Source organism: Myotis yumanensis, unplaced genomic scaffold, assembly GCF_028538775.1.
Source record: "Myotis yumanensis isolate MYYU_CA2020_CCGP unplaced genomic scaffold, mMyoYum1.0.hap1 SCAF_2, whole genome shotgun sequence".
NCBI lineage: Eukaryota > Metazoa > Chordata > Mammalia > Chiroptera > Vespertilionidae > Myotis > Myotis yumanensis.
The window spans coordinates 124,030,186-124,057,056 of record NW_027223753.1 but is presented as its reverse complement, the minus strand read 5'-3'; the positions used below and the strand labels follow the sequence as shown (position 1 = coordinate 124,057,056).

General features: G+C 38.3%; 1 protein-coding gene across 1 annotated transcript in view; it reads left to right on the top strand.

Moving 5' to 3' along the window:
* GBE1 (1,4-alpha-glucan branching enzyme 1) overlaps positions 1-26,871 on the top strand; it is a 349,168-nt gene that overhangs the window by 100,139 nt on the left and 222,158 nt on the right. The window contains exon 3 of the mRNA XM_070406022.1: positions 14,962-15,074. Within this exon, the coding sequence (XP_070262123.1) occupies positions 14,962-15,074 (113 nt within the window). The remainder of the gene's footprint in view (positions 1-14,961; positions 15,075-26,871) is intronic.

The following is a 26,871-nucleotide window of genomic DNA, read 5'->3' as shown; positions in this document are numbered from 1 at the left end:
TGGGTGAAATTGCCGTCAATAGTAATATATATATATATATACACATATATATATATATATATATATGAAAGCCTAAGAAACCATTATGACTGGTTGACTGAACGACCAGTCGACCGGTCGCTATGATGCACACTGACCACCAGGGGCAGATGCTCAATGCAGGAGCTGCCCCATGGTGGTCAGTGTGCTCCTACAGCCAACCTCCCGCGGCAGGCCAACCTCCTGCGATCCCTTCCCCTGGCCGGCCCCTATTGGCCCCCATCAGGGCTGGGCGAGATGGCCCTGATCAGCCCTGATCACCGGCCAGGGTGAGGGACCCCACCCATGCACAAATTCGTGCATCGGACCTCTAGTAGACTATAACAGTGAACTTGAGAGTTTGTACTCTAAGAGAGCCCTCTACTTAACTGCATGTGTTTGCTGACATGGAGGGATATAGTTCAGTGTATTAGCCAGTTAAAACATAATTGAGGGCCATTTTTGGCCCATGGGATACCATTGCTTCTTCTGATTATTGACCATATTGTATTAGTACCTTTCTCCTATTCTTCTCCCTTCCTAATATGTCATATTCTATTTTTTTTCAATGTATACAATTTATGTCTTCTCAGATATAACCATTAATTTCCCTCTGCTTTCTAATTACTGAAAGATTATAAAAAGATGTTTAAATCCTGACCAACAACAAACTCAGGTAAAATTGCACAGAGATCAATAATATAAGTCACAGCAAAGATAAATGCCATTACTCACTCCTTGGTCTCAAATAATGTTTCTTTTGGTCCAAGTGTAGATGGCAAGAATTATTAGAAATTGGATAAATTTCTGGACCCAATTGTTGTTATAGAATTTTGTATACTCTTGACTTTTAATGGATCAAGTAAAGTAAAAATAAGTGAAGAATTTGAAACAAATGAAATTACATATTTTCAAGGATCTTTGGACCATCGACAAAGATAGGTCATATATTGCAGCACATTATAAATCTGAGTTTTGAGTGGTGGACTCTGACATGGAAGGGAAGTGGTGAGGAGGAGCCTAGTTAGGTAGGGGCAACTCAGGCAGAGCAGCTCTGTTTTTTCATGTTTGATATTATTTCTATGCTGGAGTTTTCCATAAAACTTTTTTGGAAGTAAGTGAAACGTTTATGTTGTAAAAATTAAATAGGTTGTTAAATAATGGGATTGATTGTCCCACTGTATATACAGGCCATAAAGTATCCACATCATCAACTGCATTCAATAAAACTAGAAATAAATGAAAAACTTAGAAGCAAATGTAATACCCACCACCAGATTTCTCCCAAATAACAATGGATTAAAGAGAATAAAGAAGAGCTATAATTATAACCTGTTTTGAAAAGAAATGAACACACTGTGTATCAAAAGCTATCTGTTTCAGCCAGGACAATAATGACAGGCAACTTTCCTCAGGCCTGTTCTGCATCTGATCTTCAGAACACAGAAAGGGATTTGAATGCCTGTTTCTTAATTCTCCCAAGTAAGGTACATAAGGAATGCTATGCTGGATGCATTGAACAGAAGTTAATTTGTGGATCCTTAAGTTATGAGGGCTCAGTTCTCTTAGTGGACCCTGGTTGAGCAAGGCCAGCATGCCTTGTAATTACTATGATAATCTCCAGTGCTGATGAGGATATGGGTCATTGAGCATTCTCATATGCTGCTGGTGGAGGTATGAACTTGAACTGCCCATCCTGAAATTAGTTTGTTACCCTTTCTATAGAACCATGATTAAATTAAAATCTTATACCCTTTACCTCATGAGATCACTTTTTAAAAATTGATAACAAGGACAGAGATTTAGGAAAGTGTGCACAAAGACTTCATAACAGTTTTAAAATTTTTTCTTGTGGACATTTCTTAGTATATGGACCAATAGAGAAAAGCTTAGTTTTTGTCTGTTTGGGGGGTTATAACAGATTTATAGATTGGGTAGCTTGTAAACAACAGAAATACAGTATATTTCTCACAGTTCTGGAGGCTGGAAAGTCTAAGATTAAGGTGTCAGCAGATTTGGTGTCAGATGAGGACTCTCTTCCTGGTTCCCAGATGGCAGTCTTTTCTCTGTGTCCTCACATAGTGGAAGGGAACAGGAATTTTTTGGGGGTCTCTTTTTATCAGGGCACTAGTCCCATTCATCAGGGCTCTATTCTCATGCCCCTATTATCCCCCCTCCCCCCCAAATCCCTGCCTCCAAACACCACCACATAGGTTCATTTATTTCAGTTTGTTTTCATTTTGAGGGATTTTTTTTTCTCCTTATTCCCCACCCCCCTTTTTGGCTTATTACATTTTTTTTTTTAATTTTATGAATTGTTTACCTGGTTCTATGGTCAAATATACCAAAGTCCAATCCTAGAGAGCTATTATCTGAGTTCTTTCTCTCCATATACATAATCATTTATTTTCTTACTTTTTTTGGGTTATATTTTCATGCTTTTTGAAATCACAAGCAACTACATATCTTAATTTATTACTTCCTTTTTTCATAAAAAGCACTGTAATAAAAATACTATTCCGATGATCAATGTGGTTAATTATATTTAAAGTCACATTTGCCACACTGTTTTGATCACAGAACCCTTTTCTTCTATGAATGTCTTTAAGAACAGGTTAGTGACACTCTAGATTATTTGATTTGTTCCCTAATTTCCAGAAAGCTGCACACCATAGGATTGAGCATTGTTGTTCTTTAACATAATGAGACATTAGTATCCCATTGGTTATGAACTTAGTGGCACTCTGACATACTCTATATTGTTCTTGAAAAACACAGCCAACCTAAATTAATGTATGTTGAAAGCAGTTTCCCTAAGAAATAACGCTCTGGGTTTTATGATCATTTCCAGGCTAACAACTGTCATTAGAAGTTAAGTAATGGTGATTCTCAAGTTCTCCACTGAGGGAAAGAATTACCTGGAGGGAAAACAGCACAGGGTTGTGTGTCTGAAGGACGATTCTCCTCTAGCTTCAAAGGCTGTGTGGTTTTCCCTACTCCTCCCGGGTAAAGGCAATGCCTCAGGAAGTCCTAGTCCTGGACCTCACCACTTCTAGGGAACTGAATGGATGCTTTCTTTAGATGGGAAAAGTCCCCAAACTTCCATCTTGACAAGCCAACTTTGCATTGTAAATCTGTATAAACTCTGCCTGATGTGAAGCTTGAAATAATTAAATGACATTGTATGATAAGGAGGTGATATTCCAAATATTTAACAATGCATGACACAAGGAACATCCAATCAGATGAATAGTGACTGGAATTCGCCATATAGGCCAGTATTGGCCTTATTAGGCCTGCCTTCTGCATACACCAGAGATCTTACTTCACTGCTTGGTGAGGCCTGCCTGAGGCAGAGGTTGGCCCGCGTGTAGACCATGGGCTTCAGCACATTGATATATGCATCAAAGAAGTAAGGCTCCGCGTAGTAAGTTGTAACCATTTCAGTCATGCATTCGGAAAATGTGTATTAAACGCAAAAAATCTACAGGAATGAGATTGCTAAGTGCTGGTGAAGAAACAGTTTACTGTGAGTTAGAGTTTGGGAATATTTGAAGAAAGCTGACATTTAATAATTTTTTGGTGAGGATTATTACAGTAGAAAAAGACAGGCTGTTGGATTTCAGATAAATATAGAATTTGTGTGCCTGATGCAGTGACCTTAGTTAATGCTTGACCGCCTGTACCAAATGTATGTTTGCAGTTCATATTGCACTGTGCATCTCATATTGTTTATTTTCCATATCTCGATTTGAATTTTGCCTGCTGGTTTGAGTCTATTGATAAATGTCATCTTTTGTATTATCAAATATGATGATGAAATTCAAACCATTCTTAATAAAATGCCTATTAAATTTTTGCTTTTGAAATGTGTCATGTTATATTAACTTGATAAGCATCAAATGTTTTAGGAAATTTTATAATAATTTTTGCAAGCAAGAAATATGCTTTTAAAACTCTACCAAAACTAGAATAATAAACATACATTGTGTTGGGGGTACCTAACTCTTGAACTTAGAAATGTTTGCAATATATGAAATGAGGCATAAATAGGAAGATGAAATAATATATTAACATTTGAAAAACTTTAATATTACTTTTCTAGGTAATATCCATCATATTTTTATTCATTTTGTGATCAATGGCCCATATATTTTAACCAAGCAATGTCCTTGTGAGAATATTCTAGAAAATATTGTCTATCGACCTTAATAACAGATACTGAGTAATGGTCTTGGTGCATCATTGTATATGTTTATTGGCCATTCATGTGTCCTCCCCTGAATATCTTTGCTCATTTTTCTATTGTTTTATTTTCTTTTTCTCATTGACTTATAGATATTCTTTATATGTTTATCAATTCTCACTATTTCTTGGTATATTCATTACAAATGTATTCCCAGTTGGTAGCTTATTTTGCCATTCTTCTGTTCATCCATCACTATGAACATAAGTTATAATTATAGGGGTAAAATTCATGAGTTTTTCCTTAGTGTTTTCTGGATTTTTAAATATTTTGTTTTAAAAAACACTTTTTAAAACTCAGGATTACAAACACATTTCTCTATATTTTTCTAAGTATTTTACAGTTTTGCCTGTCATATTTATTTATTCATTTTTAAAATTTATCTTTATTATTGAAAATATTACAGATGTCCATTGTTTTCCCCCCATTGACCCTGTCCCCACCTCACCCACTCCTCCCAAGTCTCCACCAAACTATTGTCTGTGTCCATGGACTATGCATATATGCATATTAGGTTCTCCAATTAATCTCTACACACACACACACACACACACACACACACACACACATCCGCCTTCTGTCTGAAATTTTTTAACGTTCCAAGGTTCCATGTCTCTAGATCTACTTTGTTCATCAGTGTATTTTGTTCATTAGAATCCACACATGAGTGAGATCATGTGATAATTACCTTTCTTTGACTGGCTTATTTTGCTTAGCATAATACTCTCCAGGTCCATACATATTATTGCAAATGGTAAGAGTTCTTTCTTTTTTACTGCTACATAGTATTCCATTGTGTAGATGTACCACAGCTATTTTATCCACTCATCTGCTGATGGGCACTTGGACTCTTTCCAAATCTTAGCTATTGTAAATTGGGCTGCTATGTACATAGGGGTGCATATGTCCTTTCTGATTGGTGTTTCGGGTTTCTTAGGATATATTCTTAGAAGTGGGGGTCACAGGGTCAAATGGGAGTTCCATTTTTAATTTTTTGAGGAAACTCCATACTGTTTTCCACAGTGGCTACACCAGTCTGCATTCCCACCAGCAGTGTACTAGGGTTCTCTTTTCTCAACATCCTTGCCAACATTTGTCTTTTGTTGATTTGTTGATGATAGCCATTCTGATGAATGTGAGGTGATACCTCATTGTCATTTTAATTTACATCTCTCTAATGATTAGTGACTTTGAGCATTTTTTCATATGTCTCTTGGCCTTCAGTATGTCCACTTTGGAAAAGTGTCTATTTAGGGCCTTTGCCTATTTTTTAATTGGATTGTTTGTCTTCCTTTCGTTAAGTTGTATGAGTTCCTTATACATTTGGAAATCAATCCCTTATCGGATGTTTCATTGGCAAATATGTGCTCCCAAGCAGTGGGCTCTCTTTTCAGATTCTTGATTGTTTCTATTGCTGTGCAGAAACTTTTTATTTTGTTGTAGTCCCATTTGTTCATTTTCTTCTTAGTTTCCTTTGCCCTAGGAGATGTATCAGTAAACATATTGCTAAGGGACATGTCTGAGATTTTGTTGCCTATGGTTTCTTCTAAGATTTTTAAAGTTACAGGACTTACATTTAAGTCTTTTATCTGTTTTTATTTTATTCTTATGTGTGGTGTAAATTGGTAGTCCAGTTTCATTTTTTGCTTGTACCTGTCCAATTTTCCCAACACCATTTATTGAAGAGACTGTCTTGACTCCATTGTATGCTCTTGCCTCCTTTGTCAAATATTAATTAAGCATGATGGCTTGGGTCTATTTCTGGGTTCTCTGTTCAGTTCCATTGGTCTATATGTCTGTTCTTATGCCAGTACCAGGCAGTTTTGAAAACAGTGGCTTTGTAATATAGCTTGTTATTTGATATTGTGATCCTTCCAACTTCGTTCTTCTTTCTCAGAATTGCTGCGGCTATTCGAGGTCTTTTTTATTCCATATGAATTCTTGGAGAGTTTGCTCTAGGTCTGTGAAATATGCCCTTGGTATTTTAATGGGGATTGCATTGAATCTATAGTTTGCTTTTAATAGTATGGAAATTTTAATGATGTTGATTCTGCCTATCCATGATCATGGTATATTCTTCCAGTTTTTTTATATCTTCCTCTATCTCTTTTTTCAATGTCCTGTAGTTCTCTGAGTACAGGTCTTTTACCTCCTTGGTTAATTTTATTATTAAGTGTCTCAATTTTTTTGTTGCAATGGTATATGGGATTTTTTTTTTTTTTAGTTTCTCTGTCTGAGAATTCATTGTTTGTGTAGAAAAATGTCATAGATTTTTGGATGTTAATTTTATATTTTGCTACATTTCTGAAATCATTTATTAAATCTAGTAGTTTTTTGATGGAGTCTTTAGCGTTTTCTATGTACAATATCATGTCATCTGTGAATAATGACAAATTTCCTTCCTTTTTTTCTAATTTGAATGCCTTCTAATTTTCTTCTTGTTTGATTGCTCTGGCTAGGACTTCTAGTACTGTGTTCAACAAGAGTGGTGAAAATAGACATCCCTGTCTTATTCCTGTTCTTTTGACCATTGAGTGTGATTTTTGCCGTATGTTGGTCATATATGGCCTTTATTATGTTGATGTAATCCCTCTGTTCCCACTTGGCTGAGAGTTTTCATCAAAAAAGGCTGTTGAATTTTGCTGAATGCTTTTTCTGCATCATTTGATATGATCATGTAATTTTTGTCTTCCAATTTGTTTATGTAGTGTATCACATTTGTTGATTTGTGAATATTGTACCAGCCTTGCATCCCTGGTATAAATTTCACTTGGTCATGGAGTATGTTCTTTTTAATGTATTTCTGGATTCAACTTGCTAATATTTTGTTGAGGTTTTTAGCATCTATGTTGATCAGGGATATTGGCTGTAATTCTCTTTTTTTGTGGTTCTTTATCTGGTTTTGGGATTAGAATAATGGTGTCTTTATCTGGTTTTGGGATTGGAATAATGCTGGCCAGGTTGTCCAGCTTGCTGGAATATAGTTGTTCATAGTATTTTTTTTTTTTTTAATGAACTTTTGTGTTTTCTGGGGCAGTTGTTACATTGCCAACACTTTTGTTTCTGATTTTGTTTATTTGGATCCTGTCTCTTTGCTTCTTGGTGAGCCTGGCTAGAGGTTCATCAATCTTGTTTATCTTTTCAAAGAACCAGCTTTTGTTTTTATTGATCTTTTATATTATTTTTTTAGTCTCTATATAATTTATTTCTGCTCTGATCTTTATTATTTTCTTCTACTTTGGGCTTTTTTTGTTTTGTTTCTAATTCTTTACATTGTAGGGTTAGGTAGTTTATTAGAAGTTTTTCTTTGTTTTTTTGGTTGTGTTTTTTTTAAGTAGGTTTGTAGTGCTGTGAATTTCCCTCTCAGGACTGCTTTCAGTGAACCATAGATTTTATGTTGTTGTTTCCAGGATGTTTTTTTATTTCTTTTTTGATCTGTTTGGTAACCCATTTATTGTTTAATCGCATGTTATTCGGTTTCCATGTTCTTGAATGTCTTAGAATGTTTTTATTGCAGTTGATTTCTAATTTCATACCATTGTGATCTTAGAAGATGCTTGATATAATTTCAATCTTTTTGAACTTCTAGATACTTAATTTGTGTCCTCACATGTGGTCTATCTCTTAAAATGTTCCATGTGCACTGGAGAGGAATGCATATTCTGTAGTTTTGTGGTAAATTGTTCTGGAAATATAAATTAATTCCATCTGATCTGGTGTGTCATTTAGGATTACTGTTTTCTTGTTGATTTTTTGTCTACAAGATCTATTTAGTGATGTCAGGGGCGTGGGGCATTAATGTTCCATATATATTTGGATGCTTCTGTATTGGGTGCATGTAAGTTTACTAGGCTTATATCCTCTTGTTGAATCAATCCCTTTATTATTATTTTTTTAAATATATTTTTATTGATGTCAGAGAGGAAGAGATAGAAACATCAATGGATGAGAATCATTGATTTGCTGCCTCCTGCACGCCCCCTACTGGGGATCGAGCCCACAACCCGGCATGTGCCCTTGACTGGAATCGAACCTGGGACCCTTCAGTCCTCAGGCCGATGCTCTATCACCTGAGCCAAACCAGCTAGGGCTATTAGTATTTATAAAGTGTCCTTTATTACTTCTTATTATGGCTTTCACTTTGAAGTCAATTTTGTCAGATATGAATATTGCTGTCCCAGCTTTTTTTTTTCTTTCTTCATTTGCTTGTAAAATGTTTGTCTATCCCTTCACTTTCATTCTGTGTGAATCCTTTGTTTTGAGGTGGGTCTCTTGTAGACAGCACATATGTGAGTCATATTTTCTTATCCATTCAGCTACCCTATGTCTTTTGATTGGAGCATTTACACCATTTACATTTAAGGATATTATTGATAGGTATTTATTGTCATTCTTATTCTTTACGCCTGTGTTCTCTTTCTGTCTATTTCTTTTTCTAACAACAATCCCTTTAGCATTTCTGGCAGTGCTGGTTTCATGTTAATAAACTCTCTTAGCCTTTTTTTTTTCTACAAGGGTCTTTATTTCACCTTTGATTTTTTGAATGATAGCCTTGCTGGATAGAGTATTCTTGGGTTCAGTCCCTTGGTTTTCATTAATTTTTATAGTTCGTGCCATTACCTTTCTGGCCTGCAGTGTTTCTATTGAGAAGTCAGCTGACAGTCTAATGGGAGCTCCCTTGTAGGTAATTTTCTCTCTTTCTTTCAGCCTTTAAGATTATTTCTTTTTTAAAAAAAAAATATATTTTATTGCTTTTTTACAGAGAGGAAAGGAAAGGGATAGAGAGTTAGAAACATCGATGAGAGAGAAGCATCGATCAGCTGCCTCCCGCACACCCCCTACTGGGGATGTGCCTGCAACCAAGGTACATGCCCTTGACTGGAATCGAACCTGGGACCCTTCAGTCCCCAGGCTGACGCTCTATCCAGTGAGCCAAACCGGCTAGGGCAAGATTATTTCTTAATCTTTCATGTTTGCCATTTTAATTAATATGTGGGTCTTTTGGAATTCATCTGGATTGGGACTCTATGTTTCCTGAACTTGAGTGACTTTTTCCTTTTCCAGGTTAGGGAAAATTTTTGCAATTATTGCTTCAGACAGATTCTCTATTACTTTCTTAGAATCTGTGCCTTCTGGTACTTCTATAATTCAATGACATTAAGTTTCATATTGTTTGAAAGCTTCCTTAGCCTTTGCTCCTGTTTTTTAATTTTTGTTTTCGATTTGCTCCTGTGAGTGGTTGTTTATTTTTCTACTTTGTCTTTGAATTTGCTGATTTGGTCCTCAGCTTCCTCTAATCTACCTTTGAATCCTTCCTGGGTTTTCTTAATTTCATATATGTCATTCCTCATTTCCTATTGATTCTTATTTAATGTTTCAGGCTCTCTTTTCATGTTGGTGTTGCTCTCATGTAGACCCTTCTAATTCTCACAAAGTTGCTTATAGTTCTCACTGAATTGTTTGAGCACCCTTATTACCATTCCTCTGAATTCTTTATCTGACAAATTATTTACTACCATTTCATTTAGTTCTTTTTCTGGTAATTTGCTGGGGTCCAATCCCAGCGGGTCCAGGGGTCCCCAAAGGTGTGGACGGAGTCGGCGAAGAAGGAATGACACGAAGACAGCCTTCAGTTGATCAGCAGCCTAGTCAGGACCTCTAGCCAGGATCTCCAGCCAAAGTTCTGGTTAGGAGCTGATAGGATCTGATGTTTATTGTCTTGTTACATCCGTATTTATACCAGCCGATTTTAATCCTGTCAATTTCTATTACAAAGGTTAGGGCGTTTCTTATCTCCATTCCAGGGAGTAGAGATTATATAGCTTAACTACCCGCCTGGCACTTAATTAAGGGGTTGTATTCCCTCCCTAACCTCAGGGAAAAATCCCCACCTGGGGAAACAACCTTTCTCAGAGAGGTGACCTTGGTTAAAACACATGACACTTATTGATGTCAGAGAGGAAGAGATAGAAACATCAATGGATGAAAATTAAGTTTCATATTGTTTGAAAGCTTCCTTAGCCTTTGCTCCTGTTTGAGCACAATTGTTTGAGCACCCTTATTACCATTCCTCTGAATGTTTACTACCATTCTTTTTCTGGTAATTTGCTGGGGTCCAATCCCAGCGGGGCCAGGTCCCTTGAAACATATGCTGTGCAGATGTTTCTTTCCCGCAGCGACTGTGTCAAGCAGCAAGGATGGACCGGCTTCTGGCAGTAATTTCTCCTTTTCTTTCATTTGGGAGTTGTTTCTTTGTCTCCCCATTTTTGCTGTTCCCTTTTTTTTTTTCTTTTTTGGTTTTTATGTATTAGATCAAACTGCTATGCCTCCCAGATTTTGTGGAATGGTCTTATGTAATAGGTGTTTTGTGGGACCCAATGGTGCAGTCTCTTAGATCTCATGAACTGGGTTCTCTAGGAAAGCCCCTTACTTTTTTGGGGGGTTCTCCTGTTGTATGTGGGTCTTGAATTTTACTGTCCCGTTCGTGGACTGAGCCTGCTCTTCGGTTGGCTAACTATGTGGCTCATCCCCAACCAAGTCATTCAAGCTTTTGTGGAGTTGCTGACTGAACAGAACAAAATACAACACAACAAACTACAAAACAGAAGGAAGAAAACAGAAACATTCATTAGACGTCTACAGCACCAACAAAAGCAACCATCAGAGAAGATAGAATTAATAAAGAGAAAAGAGAGCAAGAATGATTGGAAAAAAAGAAAGAAAAAATATGAGAAAACAAGGCAATCAAACAAACAAACAAAAGCACAAATAAAAAACAGCCAAAAAATCAGGGTGGGGGGGTGGCATATGTAGATGTAATGCTGAAATAAAGAAAGTAATAATAATAAATAATTAGGGGAATAGAGGAAGTAAAAGTGTTTAAAATAAAGGAAGGTTTAAGAAAAGAAAATGAAAATAATTTGAAAAGAAAAATAGAGGAGAAAGCAGATAGACATAAAATCAGAAAAAGAAAAAAGATGAGAAAGCAGGAGAAAAAGAAAAGAGGGGAAGCAAAGATAGAAGAAAATTGAATAATGAAAAAAAGAAAAAATTGGGTAGGAAAAGGGAAGAGGAAAATTAGATTCATGAACATAACAGAGACTAGAACAGGGGTGGCAATCCCTGGCACGCGTGCCAAACATGGCACGCCAGTAACTTTTGCTGGCACGCGGTACCCTCTCTTATAATCTTCCATTTACAATTTTTTTTCTTAATATCGACTTTTTTATTTTTCAGATAAATTCAGTGTAGGTGCATCTTAGATAAATAAATAATTTTACATAACAAGTTATCTTAAAGACCATAGACATGGATTGACGAGAGAGGGGAAGAGCAATTTCTATGCCTCTGCCTTAACTCTCCCTGCCTTCCTAGATCCGATCAGTGTTTTGGTTTCATCCACATATGCTTGTGAATATTTTTTCTCAGTGATGAATTTTGTTAAGTCTCGTAATAGGAGTAGCCTGACGGATGAAAGTAGTAGCTTGTGCATATCTCTGAAGGTCACGAAATATAAACCTGATGTAAAATCTCTGTCATCAGTGATGCAACAGCAAAAGTCCCACTGAAAATATCAAATGGAGTCATAAAGTTTTCTGTCGGACTATCAGTGTACATGTATACATTAAAAAATAAATGTATTTTTCATCATCATATACTATGTTTTTGTCGCTCGAATGAATTTTATTATTTCTTAAAGGTTCTTTACATACGTACACCTTAAGAGATATCAAGTAGGCGTACATGTTCTCAAAAAATTAGGGTTGGCATGCAGAAGAATTTTGAGTCAGAGATTTTGCTGGTTTTGGCACACACTCACAAAAAGGTTGCCCACCCCTGGACTAGAATATTTACAAATCAATAAAGCATATAGATAAGGAAGATAACTTTGAAAAGGGAAAACAATAAATGAAAGAGAAAAAATAAAAAAGAAAGTAGAAAAATGGAGGAAAAAAGTGAAAAGAAAAAAGGAAAAAAAAAGTGAAGTAGAGTTTGTTTCAGTTGAGTTTAGTGCCCCAGGGGGACTTGCTTTCATTCCCACTCTTTTGTCTGCCAATTCTGTGCTTCCTATGGGATACTTAGGTGCTAAACTCTGACAGGAACTGTCCTCTGGATTTCAGCAACCTGCTTGAAGTTCCAAGAGATCCCCACATCCTCATCCACAGTTGTATCTGTCTCTTCAGGACTTGGCTGCCAGCAGGAGGGATCAATCTGCCATGTTAAATGGGCTTGTTAGCTGCATGGGGCCTAGAAACATTCCCCTGTTCCCAGGGCTTCACCTCTGCCCACGTTTTCCTGCTAGTCAGCTGTTAATCTTAATCACTCAAAAGTCTGTTTCTTAAAGGGCTTTAGCTGGGGGAGGTGCTGTTTAGGACTCAGGGATTGTGGTGGGTGTGCTTCCCTGTCCCAGAAGAGTCCTCTGCTAGTGGCCTCAAATATTACTCTGCCCTCTGCTGGCAGAGATCCTTGTGTGGAGACCAGTGGGGTTGCTGGAAACCTGGAATATTTATCAGTTCTCTTGTTGGGGGAAAGTACTAGTCTGGTTCCCAGGACAGTGGGTCCGAAGACTCCTCCCCTAATCCACTCGCTGAGGCTCCAGAGACTGTTCAAACTGGTAGGCTTGGCCTCTGCTTTTGTTTCCTCTGAAAAGCTGAAAATGCAGAGTGTGGCAAGCAGGGCTCCTGAGGGTGGGGCAGGCTGTATTACCTAGGATGGATTTATTTCTTTTCCTGTCCTGTGGCTACTGGAGACGGGGGAAAGGGAGAATGGCCATTTTGGCTGCTTTTCCATGTCTCCCTGCAAGGTCTCCCACCCCAGTCTCTCCTCAGGCACTGTGGCTTTCTCTCCCACTAGCTCTGGTCTACTGGCTCCAGACTCCGCTGCGGCCAGCAGCCCCGCTGCCTTTCACAGCTGGATATTTCATGGGCCAAAGGTCTTGGCTCTGGTACTCCGGGCTGTGGAGCCCACCTGGTTTCCAGGCCTGTATCTTCTGAGGGAAAAGACCTTCCCATAGCCCTGTGCTCCCTCCCCTCGCGGCCTGCAGGCTTCCACCCCGGGGGCTAGGTCAGCTCCTCTCATGACCATTCCTTTCTACAGAAGGTATTTTCTGTCCTTCCTTGTTATGTCTCCTCAGCTGGACCTCAGTTGGTAATTCCAGGTGAATGTTCTCCAATTTAGTTGGCCCTGGGACGAGGTGCACAACAGTCTGCCTATTCGTCTGCCATTTTTATCAGGGGCAAGTTGCAACTTAATGGAGATTCTTTTGATGGAAAACTGTAAGGAATTGAAATAGGAATTTTAGGGGAATATAGGCAGGTTTAGGGAAATTTTAGAATTGGGGCCCATGGAAAAAACACAGGGCTACAGCCTGGGAGAAGGTACATTTCCATAAGAAAAGGGAACTGGGAGTAGCCAAGAGGTCTATATTTACAAAATAAAGAAGGAGGAAGAAAGCCCAGAAGGAATAGGAGGACAATGAGGGAGGAGGGCCTCAGGAGTTACTATAGTAACCAATTCGAAAGGGAATATTGTCCAATTAGAGGGGATATCAGAACACTGGAACTACAGCCTTTATAAACCATGGAAACAGGAAGTCCGTGGGACCCTTTCCCCCTCCCCACGTGGGAGTCCATTCTGTGGGACTCTTTCTCTCTCTCCACGTGGGAATCTGTACTTGTTCTTCAATAAATCTCCACCTTTGCTATACCACCTTCTGTCCATGGATTCATTCTTTGACTCTGGCAGACAAAGAATCCAGGATCCAGTCCAAAAATTCTGTATCAGAATATGAGACCGTCGCCATATATGAATGCAGTGCAGAGCAGGAGAAATTGAGAGCTACCCTAGCAAATGCTCCAAGTCCCAGCCTGGGAGGAATCTGAATTTTCCCTGACACTTGCCGACTAGGCTGAGATCCCCAGCTGCTTCTGCTCAGGAGCTGAGGGGGCACCGTCTTGCCTGTCATATCTAAACGTTAATCTATGTTACAGCGATTCTTTGGCATATTGTTAGGTGGAGACTCATTTATTTATCCCCATGAGGATAGCCAGCCTCACTTGATAAGGGTGTGTCCTTTACTCAGCGATTTTTATGGCACGTCTATTATATAAGTTTCTGTGTGTGCATGAGTCTTGTTGCTCAATTTGACTTCCAGGATCTTCAACCTGCCTTTCCTTTGCCCTCTATAGTTTATTACCTCTGCCTTTCTTGCTTCAGGCATTTCTTTAGATTTTAACTCAGTTCTGTCACATGCTTGTGACTTTGGGTAAATGTAATAGGATTTTGAGGTTTTTTTTTTTCATCATTTTTTTCTTACCATGACATGTATCTAGAATGTATTTCTGTTTTTTTCATATTATCTCTCTTTGTTGATGGTGTTTTTTAAATAAGTACCCACCATTTTCTTTTACATTCCATTCCATTTATTAATAGAAGTATTAGAGTTGAAAGTATAATGGAAAATGTTATAATCTTTAATATTAAGATGCAAAAGGCAAAGTTTTAAATACATCTTTTAAAAATAAATTAAGACTAACTTACTTTTTCTAAATTGCTCGTAAAACTTTTTGATTAACACCTTGTAATACTTAATAATTTTTAGGCAGTTTGATTTGGTACAAGTAGGAATGCTTTACTTGAAGTTCATTAAATATCAGTTTGATCATGCTATTGTTAACCTTTCTTCTTTAATTTTTTAGATGACTGGAATCCATTTTCATACCCATATAAAAAACTGGAGTATGGGAAATGGGAGCTGTATATACCACCAAAGCAGGATAAATCTGTAATACCTCATGGATCCAAATTAAAGGTACTTTTCCTCCCTCTTGTTTTTATTTGAATATATTTTTAATCCAGTGTGCAAAGTTTGATTTAAAATATGATAATGTAAACAGACGCATGATATTTGTGGGAGAAACAATTTAAATGTTCCAATAGAGGAAATTTAAGAGAGGGGTATCCACAAATTTGAATGTGTTAGATTATAACTGTTTGGTTGGAAAGGCACCAAAATTAGTCGTATTATCAACTTTGGAAACTATATAAAGAGTGATTGAGTCATTGTAAAAATTTAGCTTAGAAAGCAGAAACGTTAATAGAAAAGTGAAAGCTGTTTTCAAATCAGCAAATGCAGAGAGAATTTTTACCTGTAAGGAAATTTTTGATAGAATTGATTTTATGAGCCACATGAATGCAGAATGCGATCTGGTGTTGGAGACATGTGCATTTTGGGACATGCTTTTTCTGGTTTTCCGCTTTCTAGTCTTTGACATGGGGATTCTTGTTTCTCTTGTTCTGTGGTAGGGCCACCTGAGCTTCCTGTGTACTCCTTTGACTTTAGCTGACCATGGGGTCCCCTTCACAGTCTGCAGAGCCCACAAGGCCTCTCTGGTCTCCTCAAAGGGGGCTCGAGGGATGATGGGTTCCAAAGTCTGGATTACACATTGAAGCATTTGGTTATATAACAAGTTATCTAAATCCTTGAACATTTACTTGATTTTGCTCATATAATCATATAATATTTCTATGTCCCTTGTTTCTCTTTCCCTTCCATAGACAGTCAGTAGCATTCATAGCATTTATTATGATAAATCCTGTGACTGAATCATTATTTTTATGGGTATTTGTTATTTAACAACATTAATTCAATGTTAATTAAAGTATATTTAAAATCAGTATTTTTTTTTACAAATAATGAAATTATAAGTGTATCTGAAAATTACTAAAATATTGCCACACATAATATAGTTATCTGAAGAGCATATTGTCTAGAATAAAGAGACATTTTGATACGGGATGGCAGCCAAGGTTCTTTTTAATCTGTAGTGAAAAGGAGAAAAAGTAACTGCAGTATACAATAATAGGGATTTAAATTTAATATAAATAATCCCTTTCCAAGTCAGTATAAGCTCCACAAGAGCAGGGGCCTTTGCTATTTTGTTTGCTGATACTACCATACATCCTCCATCCCTGGAGCTGTGTCTGGCACAGAGTAGGCACACAGAAATATTTATTGAATGTTGAAGCATTTTTAGGTCCAATCTTTTCAGGAATAAACCAAGTAGCTTGATATTTCTATGGTTTGTAAAGCCCGATTTTATGGAACTAGTGAGGCAAGGCAACTGTTACAGTACCACTGGTCTCATTGTCACTTTAGGTCTTATGGCCATTTTTGTTTATTTGTGTTTTTAAGAACTAAACTTACTAATTTTTTAAAGTGCCGAGAATGTTTTTCTGCCTTCTTTAAATTACAAAATTTTATGAGCTCTGACACCATTACTGCTTTTTGCATTAAATAGTGAATGAATTAATTTCGGTATGTTGTTTTTACATATGGGGAATGATAATTACTAGGAATGAATTATTATTGATATATACTGGGAATAATGGTAGGCATTTGCCTCTCCCATAGACCTCAAATCTTTTACACTTTCTGCTATGGTCTGAATCTTGTGTTTCCCCAAGCCCCCGTGCCCATTTTTTTATGTTAAAATCCTAGTGCCTGATATGATGGTACTAGTAGCTGAGGCTTTGGGAGGTGAATAGGCCCTGATAATGAAGCCCTCATGAATGGGTTTCTAGTGCTTTTCAAAAAAGGATTCAGAAAGATCCTCCGCCCTTTCCGCCATGTGAAGATACACTAAGAAGTCTGTGACCCAGAAGAGGGCCCTTACCCAACCATGCTGGCACCCCAGTCTCAGATTTCCATCCCCTAGAATTGTGAGAAATCAATTTCTGTGTTCATGAGCACCCCGTTTGTGGTATTTTGTTATGGCAGCCCCAAAAGACTATTATGATTTCTATACTATGCTTTATACTAAATTTTTTTCAAGAATTTATTTTACTATGTGAAATAAAATAATCAGATAAGAAATAATGTGGAGGTCGGAAAAAATGGCGGAGGCTTAGACGGACGTGTTGGTGCTTTATCCCGGAGCAGATAGGGGCGAGCAGCTGAAACGGGAAACAATCAGCCCGATCAAGCTGGGGAGGTTCAGCTGAGAGACAGTCTGCAGCCAGGAAAGACAGAGAACTCCTAAAAAATGCGGATGGTTAGAGATTGAGGCTGAAACCTCCCCCTGGGCGCCAGCGCAGCGGCGAGACCGCGCCATCTTAGGTAGCTGGTACCGGCATCCAGAGATCGGCTACTAACCCCGCGGCTACTAACCCGGAGGCAACGACTCGCAAGCAATGCGACTGTAAGAGCCTAGAGGAGACCGGCATCCCTCCACGGAAAGGTTAGACTTACCCCAAAGGTGCGGTTTGCAGTTCAGGTTGGAGCGAGGAACGCGCGGGCGCAGGGGGAAATCTACCCCCTCCAGAATCCGCGCCCATAGAGGCCAGCGTGACCCGCAAGTGGGGAGGGCTCCCGCAGGGCTGCTGCCAGAAGGTAACACTATAAATGAGCCCATAGTTGGACTGGATGTAAAAGGGCGGCCTCAGGGTTTCCCTGATAGCCGGCTACTTGTCACCAGGGGCTTGAGCGCGCGCAGACACTCCGCGCAGACACCCCGCGCAGTTCTGGAGGGTGGAACCCTGTGAGTTCGAGCAGCTTCCCAGGCTCTTGTTTGCACACTTCCTCTTACTTCTGTGAGTTTGATTGTTGGCCCAGTGCATGTGATTGCCCAGTTGGTGTCACTAGCAGAGCTTGTAGGGGAAGATTGTTTTTGGGGAGCCTGGGAAACAGAGCTGGGAGTGGCGCCTGGGGAACCAACTCTGGGCGGAGCTGGTTCAGGTACAATAGAGAGCTTCTGGACAGAGAGAACTTTTAGCCTCGGAGGTCAATCCAGACACACTGCCACCCAGAGGCAGAGCCACGAACTGACTCTTCTGTAAATACAGATAAGGCAATAAGGGGATTTTAAAATCAGGACTGTGGCTTACACCACGGAGGAACAGTGTAACAGAGGAAAATTCAACATTCTCCTGAATTCCGGGCGTGCCAATAAGAAGAGTAGAAGATCTGAAGCACCTGCATTACTGCACATTTTTATTTTTATTTTTTTAAATTACTTTTTCTCCTTTTAACTAAGAAAACATTTTTTTTTCTTTTTTTCTTTTTTCTTTTTCTCCATCACCTGATTTTGCCCTTTCAGCTACTACATTTTTTTTTTTTTATTTTTCGCTTAAAGTATTACAAAGGGTATTACATAAGTGTCCTTTTTTCAGCTACTACATTTTCATTTTTAACTAGTATTATTACCGCTACCATTTTACCACTCTTTAAAGTGTCATTTTATTTTGTCTTTATTTTATTTTGGGACTAATGTTCTCCATTCTATTTTCATCGTTCTTTTAGCAACATTTTTCTCTACCTCAATTTGCCTCTGTGCTAAACAATCTCCCCCACTTTTTCCCTTTTGCTGTCCTGTTTCTCTTACCCTACTCCAGCTTTTGATTTTCCTTACTCTTTTTACCCCCTGTCAAAATTTAACCCTGCTTATATATCCTACGTCCAATCCCCTGTTCTAAATCCTTATACACCTTTCCCTTATCTTCCTTCACTATCCAATTTTTTTTTCTTTTTTTCTCTTCTTCTTCTTCTTTTCTCTCTCCATTGTTTTATTGTTGTTTGCTTGATTGACGAGTATATTGGGGTTTTTTTTTGTTTTGTTTTGTTTTGTTTTGTTTTTAGGATTGTTTGTGAGGTTAGACTGCTTATTATTTTTATTTTCCTGCCCCTCCCTCTCCCCCCGCCCCGGTTATTTCTGTGCTTCTGTTTCCCCTTGCGTCGCTTGATATTATTGGTTGTTTGTAGTTTGTATTCATCTCCAGGAATCTGTTGCTGTAATTTGTTGGTATTAGTGGCGGACCTATAGGAGTTTTCTCCTCATATAAATAGTCTCTTCCCCTTTTATACTTCATTCTCTTTTCTCTCTTACTTTTTTTTTTCCTCCTCTTTTTCCCCTCCCTTTTTCCAGTTTCATTTTTGCACTCCTTTTTTTCTTTCTTTCTTTTTTCTCTTCTACCTTTTCCTCTTCTTTCCCCCTTATCTCCCAACTCTCTTAGCTCGGGTGGCCACCTTTATTTGGGGTTAGTAATATCGTAAATACAATAGTGCTCAGTGCCTGGTACGTTGTGCCTTGTTGTGTTGTATTTTGTGCCTTTAAATCAACGCAGCAGATTCAAGCAACAGCGGCCTCCTGATCACCACACGCTCTGCCTGGGGAACAGTTGCTGTGTGTGAAGCCTCCCTCCACCAGCCAGAAGAGCCACCACAGCTGTGAACAGCACCCACCAGAGGCCCTGCTATCAACAGAGGAGCCGCTGCTACCACAACCGCCCAAGGAGCAACCACAGCCCGAGGAGCCACTGCCACCCAGGGAGCAGCCACTGCCACCCAGGGTCCAGCCACTGAACGACTCAACAACTAGTCATGTCAGTGAGATCAAACATGGGTAGACAAAGAAACCCCCAAAGGAAAGAAAAGGAGGACTCGCCAGAAAAGCAGCTAAGTGAGACAGAGATATGCAACATGACGGAAAAAGAATTCAGAATAAGGTTCCTAGAGTACATGCACCAGATGTTCAAGAAGCAAGAAGAAACAGATGAAAAACTCAACTACTTATGCAAGAAGCTAGAAGAAACAGATGAAAAAATCAACAACTTAAGTAAGTCCCAAGAAGAAATGAAGAGCGACATAGCTGCAATAAAAAACACCATTGAAAGTATCAACAGTAGACTGGGAAAAGCGGAGAACCGAATTAGTGAATTAGAAGACAAGGAAGCAAAACACACTCAAACTGTACTGCAAATGGAGAAAAAAATTAAAAGACAGGAGGAGAGCCTAAGGGAGCTTTGGGACAACATGAAACGAAACAACATACGAATAATAGGGGTGCCAGAACAACAGAAAGATGAACATGGATTAGAAAACCTATTCGAAGAAATAATATCAGAAAACTTCCCTGAGGTGGGGAAGAAAAAAGTCACACAAGCCCAGAGAGTCTCAAACAAGGTGAACCCGAAAAGACCCACACCAAGACACATCATAATTACCATGGCAAATGTTCAGGATAAAGAGAGAATCTTACAGGCTGCAAGAGAGAGACGGAAAGTAACATACAAGGGATCTCCCATTAGATTATCAAATGATTTCTCAACAGAAACACATCAGGCCAGAAAAGAATGGATGGAAATCTACAAAGTGATGCAAAGCAAAGGACTGAATCCAAGAATACTCTATCCAGCAAGGCTATCATTCAAAATTGAAGGGGAAATAAGAAGCTTCACAGACAAAAAAGGGCTAAGGGAGTTTATCACCACCAAGCCAGCCATGCAAGAAATGCTAAAGGGACTGGTGTAAAAAGAAGAAATATCAAGCTCAGAAAGAAAACAGCCACACACACACACAAAAAGAAATGGCTACAAACGAGTACCTTTCAATAATAACTTTAAATGTAAATGGACTAAATGCTCCAACCAAAAGACATCGAGTGGCTGAATGGATAAAAAAACATGACCCATACATCTGCTGTCTACAAGAGACCCACCTCATTAGAAGGGACTCACACAGACTGAAAGTGAAGGGATGGAAAAATATCTTTCACGCAAATGGAAAGGAAAAGAAAGCTGGGGTAGCAATACTTATATCTGACAAAATACATCTCAAAGTGAAGGCCATAACCAGAGATAAGGAAGGCCACTTCATAATACTAAAGGGATCAATACAACAAGAAGATATAACCCTGGTAAACATATATGCACCCAATGCAGGAGCACCCACATACATAAGAAAACTTCTGGAAGATATCAGGGGAGAGATCGACAACAATACAATCATAGTAGGGGACTTTAATACACCACTGACATCACTGGATAAATCCGCTAGACAAAAACTCAGCAAAGAAACAGCAATCCTAAATGACTCACTAGATCAGATGGACTTAATTGACATCTTCAGAACACTTCACCCCACAGCTGCGGAATATACATTCCTCTCAGGTGCTCATGGGACATATTCAAAAATAGACCACATATTGGGTCACAAGCAAAGTCTCCACAAATTCAAGAAGATTGAAATCATAAAAAGCATCTTCTCAGACCACGATGGCATAATGTTAGAAATAAACTACAATAAAAACAACCCAAAATACTCAAACACTTGGAAGCTGAATAGCATGTTATTAAATATTGATTGGGTTACCGATGACATCAAAGAAGAAATTAAAAACATCCTGGACACTAATGACAATGAAAACACAACAATCCAAAACCTCTGGGACACATTGAAAGCAGTCCTGAGAGGAAAGTTTATAGCTCTACAGGCCTATCTCAAAAAACAAGAAAAAATGGTAGTCAATCATCTAACTCTACAACTCAAAGAATTAGAAAGAGAGCAACAAGAAAACCCCAGAGTGAGCAGAAGGAAGGAGATAATAAAGATTAGAGCAGAAATCAATGAAATAGAGACCAAAAAAACAATACAGAAAATCAATGAAACCAAGAGCTGGTTCTTTGAAAGGATAAACAAGATTGACAAACCCCTAGCCAGGCTCACCAAGAAGCAAAGAGAGAGGTCCCAAATAAACCAAATCAGAAATGATAGAGGCGAAATAACAACAGACCCCACAGAAATACAAATGATTGTTAAACAATACTACGGGCAACTCTACTCCAACAAACTAGACAACCTGGAGGAAATGGACAAATTCCTAGAAAAATACAACATTCCAAAACTCAATCAGGAAGAATCTAAAAACCTCAATAGGCCAATAACTATGGAAGAAATTGAAGCAGTCATCAGAAATCTTCCAGCAAACAAAAGCCCAGGGCCAGACGGCTTCACAGGGGAGTTTTACCAAACATTCAAGGAAGAACTAAAACCTACCCTCCTCAGACTACTACAAAAAATTGAAGAGGAAGGAACACTTCCAAGCTCATTCTATGAAGCCAGCATCACCCTAATACCAAAACCAGGTAAAGACAACACAATGAAAGAGAATTACAGGCCAATATCCCTCATGAACATAGATGCCAAAATCCTCAACAAAATCTTAGCAAATCGGATCCAGCAGTACATCAGAAGGATCATACACCATGACCAAGTAGGATTTATCCCAGAGATGCAAGGATGGTACAACATCCGTAAATCAATAAATGTGATACATCACATAAACAAATTGAAAGAAAAAAACCACATGGTCATATCAATTGATGCTGAAAAAGCATTTGACAAAATCCAACACCCATTTTTGATAAAAACTCTCAGAAAGGTGGGAATAGAAGGATCATACCTCAACATAATAAAAGCCATATATGACAGGCCCACAGCCAACATCATACTCAATGGACAAAAACTAACACCATTTCCCCTAAGAACAGGAACAAGACAGGGATGCCCACTCTCACCACTCCTGTTCAACATAGTCCTGGAAGTATTAGCCATTGCAATTAGACAAGAAGAAGAAAGAAAAGGCATCCAAATTGGAAAAGAGGAAGTAAAACTGTCCTTATTTGCAGATGACATGATATTATACATACAAAACCCTAGAGACTCCACCAAAAAGCTACTAGACTTAATACATGAATTTGGCAATGTAGCAGGATACAAAATTAACCCCAAGAAATCTGAGGCATTTCTATGCACCAATAGTGAACTTTCAGAAAGAGAGATTAGAAAAACAATCCCATTTACCATCGCACCAAAAAAATTAAGATACCTAGGAATAAACTTAACTAAAGAGGTTAAAGACCTCTACTCAGAAAACTACAGGAAGTTGAAAAAAGAGATAGAGGAAGACATAAACAGATGGAAGAACATACCATGTTCTTGGATTGGTAGAATCAACATCATTAAAATGTCCATACTACCCAAAGCAATCTATAAATTCAACGCACTTCCCATTAAAATACCAATGGCCTTCTTCAAAGATCTAGAACGAACTCTCCAAAAATTCATCTGGAATAAAAAAAGACCCCGAATAGCTGCAACGATCCTGAGAAAGAACAAAGTAGGTGGGATCTCAATGCCAGATATCAAGCTGTATTACAAAGCCACTGTTCTCAAAACTGCCTGGTACTAGCACAAGAACAGACATATAGATCAGTGGAATAGAATAGAGAGTCCAGAAATTAGCCCGAACCAATATGCTCAATTAATTTTCGACAAAGGAGGCATGAACATACAATGGAGCCAAGATAGTCTCTTCAATAAATGGTGTTGGGAAAATTGGACAGATATATGCAAGAAAATGAAACTAGACCACCAACTTACACCATACACAAGAATAAACTCAAAATGGATAAAGGACTTAAATGTACGACAGGAAACCATAAAAATTCTAGAAGAATACAAAGGCAACAAAATCTCAGACATATGCCAAAACAATTTCTTCACTGATACAGCTCCTAGGGCAGTTGAAACTAAAGAGAAAATGAACAAATGGGACTACATCAAAATAAAAAGCTTCTGCACAGCAAAAGAAACCATCAACAAAACAACAAGAAAACCCACCTCATGGGAAAACATATTTGCCAACGTCATATCTGATAAGGGCTTAATCTCCAAAATTTATAGGGAACTCATACAACTTAACAAAAAGAAGATAAACAATCCAATCAAAAAATGGGTAAATGATCTAAATAGACACCTTTCAAAAGAGGACATTCAGAAAGCCAAGAGACATATGAAAACATGCTCAAAGTCACTAATCATCCGAGAGATGCAAATCAAAACAACAATGAGGTACCATCTCACACCTGTCAGAATGGCCATCATCAACAAATCAACAAACGACAAGTGCTGGAGAGGATGTGGAGAAAAAGGAACACTCGTGCACTGCTGGTGGGAATGCAGACTGGTGCAGCCACTATGGAAGGCAGTATGGAGGCTCCTCAAAAAATTGGAAATGGAACTCCCATTTGACCCTGTGATCCCACTTCTAGGAATATATCCCAAGAAACCAGAAACACCAATCAGAAAGTATATATGCACCCAGATGTTCATAGCAGCACAATTCACCATAGCTAAGATCTGGAAACAGCCTAAATGCCCATCAGTAGATGAATGGATTAGAAAACTGTGGTACATCTACACGATGGAATACTATGCTGCTGTTAAAAAGAAGGAACTCTTACCATTTGCAACAGCATGGATGGAACTGGAGAGCATTATGCTAAGTGAAACAAGCCAGTCAATGAAGGAAAAATACCACATGATCTCACTCTTTCATGGATAATTAAGACCATTACAAACTTTTGAACAATAATAAATACAGTGGCAGAGCTGCCTCAAACCGATTGTCGGACTGCAGTGGGAAGGCCAGGGAGGGTTGGGGGACAGGAGGGAGGGGAGTAAGAGATCAACTGAAGGACTTGTATGCATCCATATAACCATAACTAATGGACATAAGACAATGGGGGGTAAGGGAGGGCAGGGGCTTGTCAAGGGTGGGGGGGAAAAAAGGACACTTATGTAATACCCTTTGTAATACTTTTAGCGAAAAAAAAAAAAGAAATAAATGTGGCTTTTAAATTTTCTCTTGGCTTTAAAAATCTGTTTAATGGCAAACAAATGTTAAACAAGTATGAAATGGACTGTTGTGTAATCTGTCTTCATTATTTTATGCTCTAAAATTTTCGGTGAAGATAATTAACAGGAAATTTAGGGACAAAATATTATTTGTAGTGTTTAGATGTTTCAAATGTCGATGAAACATTTAGATGCTATTATAATGTAAATATGGTGGTATTTTTCACTTATGGGGAAGATACATCATGTTTTCTTTGGGGTGGGGGTTAAATTCTCTATACAAATCCACAAACTGGAGGTTTTTGGCCTTTTAATCTGAAGTTGTCTCTAGGTAGATTATCATGGTAATTAAAAATCTTGTTTTAAATTGAATTTAACAATTTATTTCAGTCCACAAGGGATTGACCTTTATAATTCACTTGAGGCTGTTTCTCTTATGAATTATCTGGTAACCATTAACAAAAAAGAACCGTTAAGATCATTGAAATAATAGCTTTGTTTTCTCTGTAAAATATCTGGTCTTTTCCATTGAACAATTTGAAAGTTGATACCTTACTGCTTATATAATCATCTAAATGTCTCTTTTTTATGTTTGTTTTATTTTTCTCAACCCTCACCCAAGGATATGTTTTTATTTATTAGAGAGAGAGAGAGAGAGAGAGAGAGAGAGAGAGAAACATTTATGTGAGAGAGAAATATCAAAATATCATTCGGTCACCTCCCATACCTTGCCCCAATCAGGGACTGAACCCATAACTTATATATGTGCTCTGATTGGAAATCAAACCCGAGGCCCTTCCGTGCACAGGACAATGCTCCAACCAACTGAACCACACTAGCCAGGGCTCTTTGCATGTTTTTTTAGTGAGTTTACCAAACAGAAAAATAAAATAATATTATAAGGTAAATTAAACATTCCAGGCTTTAAAGATATAAGGAAAGAAAGGACTATGTTTCTGAAGGATAATCAGGCATATATTACTCATGTATTTAACACCTTTTCTTCTAGATGCGTAGACAAACTAATTTATGGAAAAGTATTTCTTGTTCACGGTTTAAAAATATACACCTTAAATAACGTATATAAAAAAAACCCCACCTCAGTTGCTTCATCAAAATTTGACATAATTATTGAGTGTGTGTTATATGTCAGGTGCTATCCTTTATGTATGATGCTTGTACTAAATTGTAAATATTTGTAAGGGGTGAACTTGTTTTAAAAATAAAGAGTAAAACATGAGACAGCAGTTTATTCATTCTGTGATGGCAATGGGAAGTAACGGAGGCACAGCGACATTTAAGAACACTTGGTAACATGTTTAGAAGTGAACCAGAGAGGTGGAGGGAAGAAGGAGATTTTAACTTGATGGTGCTGCATGAATAAAAGTGTTTGTATTGTTTCAGGTCCCAACAGGAAGCTAGGAAAGTTTGAATAGGTTTGTTTTTGTTTTGTTTTTCCAAAAGACTTTTCAAAGTTGAACTCAGGGATCCACAAGAAAATTCAAAGGAGGATAGAACAGGGGGGCTTAGTAGCACCCACATTATTACCACGCCCAGGCCACAGGAAAAAGGGATCAATTGCTAAAACCCAGAGGGGGAGCCAGCCATCTAAAGAGGAGCTTTGAGCTTTGGTGAGGGACACAGTTAATTCATGGTAACCAGAGGAATAAAAGAAACAAATATTCTGATCTCTAGCACTCTGCCCACTGCTCTCGAAATTGTTTAATCTCAGTGAGCAGTCAGAGTTCTGGGGAATATGGTCCGCATAGCTCAGCTTTCTGGGGCAGGAGCTGGTTGAGAAGTGGGTCTGTCCTAACTAGTAAAATATTGCTCAGGAGGATGGGGGAGACCTCAGGTCAGGAAGAGTAAGGTCAGGGGAAGTAACCAGAAGGGGAGGTTAGAGGCAAACTCTAGAATTCATTTTCTTTTGTTCTGACTCCCAATTTCTCTTCTTTCATCATTCCAATACTAAGTTAAAAAATGATTAAAGAAGACAATTTAAGTTATAAACACAAATTGTATTTAACACTTAATGAACTGGACAGTCGTCATTTGGAAAACTGTAAAATGAGGCAGAAGGCAGAAGCTTTTGTAGGATAAAGAATAAAGCACAAGGGAGAGAAATGGAAAATAC